At 38.3% G+C, this 2347-nt stretch overlaps 1 protein-coding gene across 2 annotated transcripts; it reads left to right on the top strand.

Annotated features, from left to right (window-relative positions):
- The first annotated feature begins 201 nt into the window (after positions 1-201).
- Positions 202-1788, top strand: LOC113472370. 2 transcript variants are annotated; one of them, XR_003394707.1, is made up of 2 exons: positions 202-520; positions 1752-1788. XR_003394707.1 is itself a non-coding variant. In XM_026832104.1 (2 exons), the coding sequence occupies exons 1-2, from the start codon at positions 399-401 to the stop codon at positions 1216-1218; spliced, it is 354 nt and encodes a 117-aa protein (XP_026687905.1). In that variant the 5' UTR covers positions 202-398; the 3' UTR covers positions 1219-1378. The 2 variants fall into 2 exon arrangements, 1 of the variants encoding a protein (XP_026687905.1); XM_026832104.1 differs by lacking the exon at positions 1752-1788 and adding an exon at positions 987-1378.
- The last annotated feature ends 559 nt before the right edge of the window (positions 1789-2347 follow it).

Raw genomic sequence — 2347 nt, forward strand, 5'->3', positions numbered from 1 at the left:
AGCAATAGCGTTCATGTTCATAGTTTGTTCCTATTTTTCCTTTTCTGAATCCGCACTGATATCATGGTTTGTTCTGTCTTATTGAAATATAAAGTTCATTATTTTGGAAAAAAAAAGTTTATCAATTTCTCAACAGAAAACAACCTGATTATAGATAGCCAGCACTAAATTCGCACTTAAAATAAGACAAAAAAAAAACTCAAATAAAATCCCAACCGAATGTGAAAACTAAAGAAAATTTTGACCATTTCGACTTTTGATATGAAACTCACTAGCAGCACTAGCTACAGCTACTATGTAGTATCCGAGTGCATTACGAGTACAAGCACAGTAACTAATATTGCTATATATAATTATATAGGTACTTCCTTCAAATTTTGTAAGTGGTCTGTGATCAAATGTTGTTAAATCAGGACGAGAACCCTTGGAGTTCTGGGACAATTATATTGGAAGGAATGATAAATATTGGAACTTTTGGTGTGCTTTGTTGCAGGGAACAGATGGTATTCCTGGACAAGAGGTAAGAGTTAACTCTAATACCTACCTTTCCCTTCTCAGCTAACTCCTATGACTTCCTGAACACAGAAGTCAGTCAGATCTATATTTCATATATCATCGCACAGTATACACATCTGATTAATTTACCTATAAAAACTAGCCGTGCTAAAACGGTGAATGGGTCACTGAAGATGAGCAACTTTGCGCGTGGTTGGAATACGAATGGGTGACCATTGCACAATTGCGTGCTGCTGGCCTTTTCCGCCCTGTCCGCTTCTCCAGGCTAGAATATATACGTCAGGCTTGTCCAACCCGCGGCCCGCGAGCTCATTTTTGCGGCCCGCGAAGGCCCGCCTAAAAAAAATGAACGAAAATGAGACATAACAGTAAATATACTAAATAAAATAATTAATGCATGAAAATTATTTCAAAGCAAATATAATGGAAATCATTGGCAAATTTGATAGGAGATTTGCTGAATTTGACAGACTCAAAAACAGTGTCGTTTTGTACACAAACCCAATGAATGCTCCTATTGAACAACAAGATCCAAAATATCAAATCCAACTCTGTGAACTCCAAGCTGACCCTGTTTTCCAATCCCGGAATGAAGTAGGACCGGAGATTTTCAAACTACTTGATAGAGACCGATTTCCAAACCTCAGGTCTCTTGGACTGAAGATTACTTCCATGTTCGGGAGTTCTTATATGTATGTGTGAGAGTGCTTTTTCCACCATGAAGTTTGTGAAGAACAGACAAAGAGCCAAATTTACGGACGAGTCCCTATCACACCTTCTACGTTTGTGTACCGAAGACGTGAATGTCGATATTCACGCACTTGTGTCAGCTGCAGAGTGTCCACAGAAATCGCACTAATGTCATCATGTAAGTTTTCATACATTACACCAGGCCATATCCACCCCCCCCCCGTGAGTTGAGTTTTTGCGGCCCGCCAACTCTCTACCTTGGTCTCTTGCGGCCCTCGGGTGCCCTAAGGTTGGACAACCCTGATATACGTTATACAGGGTGTCCACCAATGTATGACCATTTTTTTTATTTTTCAAAAAATCCAACAGATTCGGAGCAATTTGAGTGGGTCATACATTGGTGGACACCCTGTATGTGAGGAGGCGGGTCGCTCAATGGAGGGTAAAACTCCGGTCACTATGAACGTCAGTCTGTTATACAGTGACATACATTAAACCCCTATTAAAACAAAACTAACTCACTGGATTTATGTATCTGTTCGCAGGGACCAAAAGGAGAACGAGGGATCAAGGGTGAACCGGTAAGTTGAACCAAGGAGGTTACAAAATAATACCTATACCTAGGGTGTGTGTTTTTTTTATGTTATTAGACATGCTACTTCAGGTATGTCATGATTTTTTCTTTATTTGGAAGGTAATTGTATGCCATTTAGTGTTTCAACTCTAAATAAAATTTCGGGTACATGGGTGCCACGGCTAGATTAAATGAAAAGCAGTCGACCATTTTTTTTCATGATCAGATCTGAAGCAGTAGCAAAAACAGCGAATGTTGTCTTCCAGGTTTTTCAAAGTTTACATTTTATCAGCATAAACTAATGATTTGACACATATCGCGAAACTTTTTCATGATCAGATCTGAAGCCGTAGCAAAAACAGCGAATGTTGTCTTCCAGGTTTTTCAAAGTTTACATTTTATCAGCATAAACTAATGATTTGACACATATCGCGAAAGAAAATTGGTATTCCCGAACTTGGTATTCAAATCCTAAATGGCATTTTCATTGTTTATAATTAAACCTTTATTTTCATTGTTTATAATTTTGCTCACAAAACAAGAAATAATTAAACCAAATGTTTCGCT

The sequence above is a fragment of the Diaphorina citri genome, unplaced genomic scaffold, assembly GCF_000475195.1.
Source record: "Diaphorina citri unplaced genomic scaffold, Diaci psyllid genome assembly version 1.1 scaffold5198, whole genome shotgun sequence".
In the NCBI taxonomy this organism is placed as follows: Eukaryota; Metazoa; Arthropoda; class Insecta; order Hemiptera; family Psyllidae; genus Diaphorina; species Diaphorina citri.

Excerpts from the sequence above, each read along its gene's own strand:
- LOC113472370 (XM_026832104.1), top strand. The coding sequence starts at position 399 with ATGTTGTTAAATCAGGACGAGAACCCTTGGAGTTCTGGGACAATTATA. Across the intron at positions 521-986 it reads ATGGTATTCCTGGACAAGAG|ACTCAAAAACAGTGTCGTTT; the intron begins GTAAGAGTTAAC and ends TGAATTTGACAG.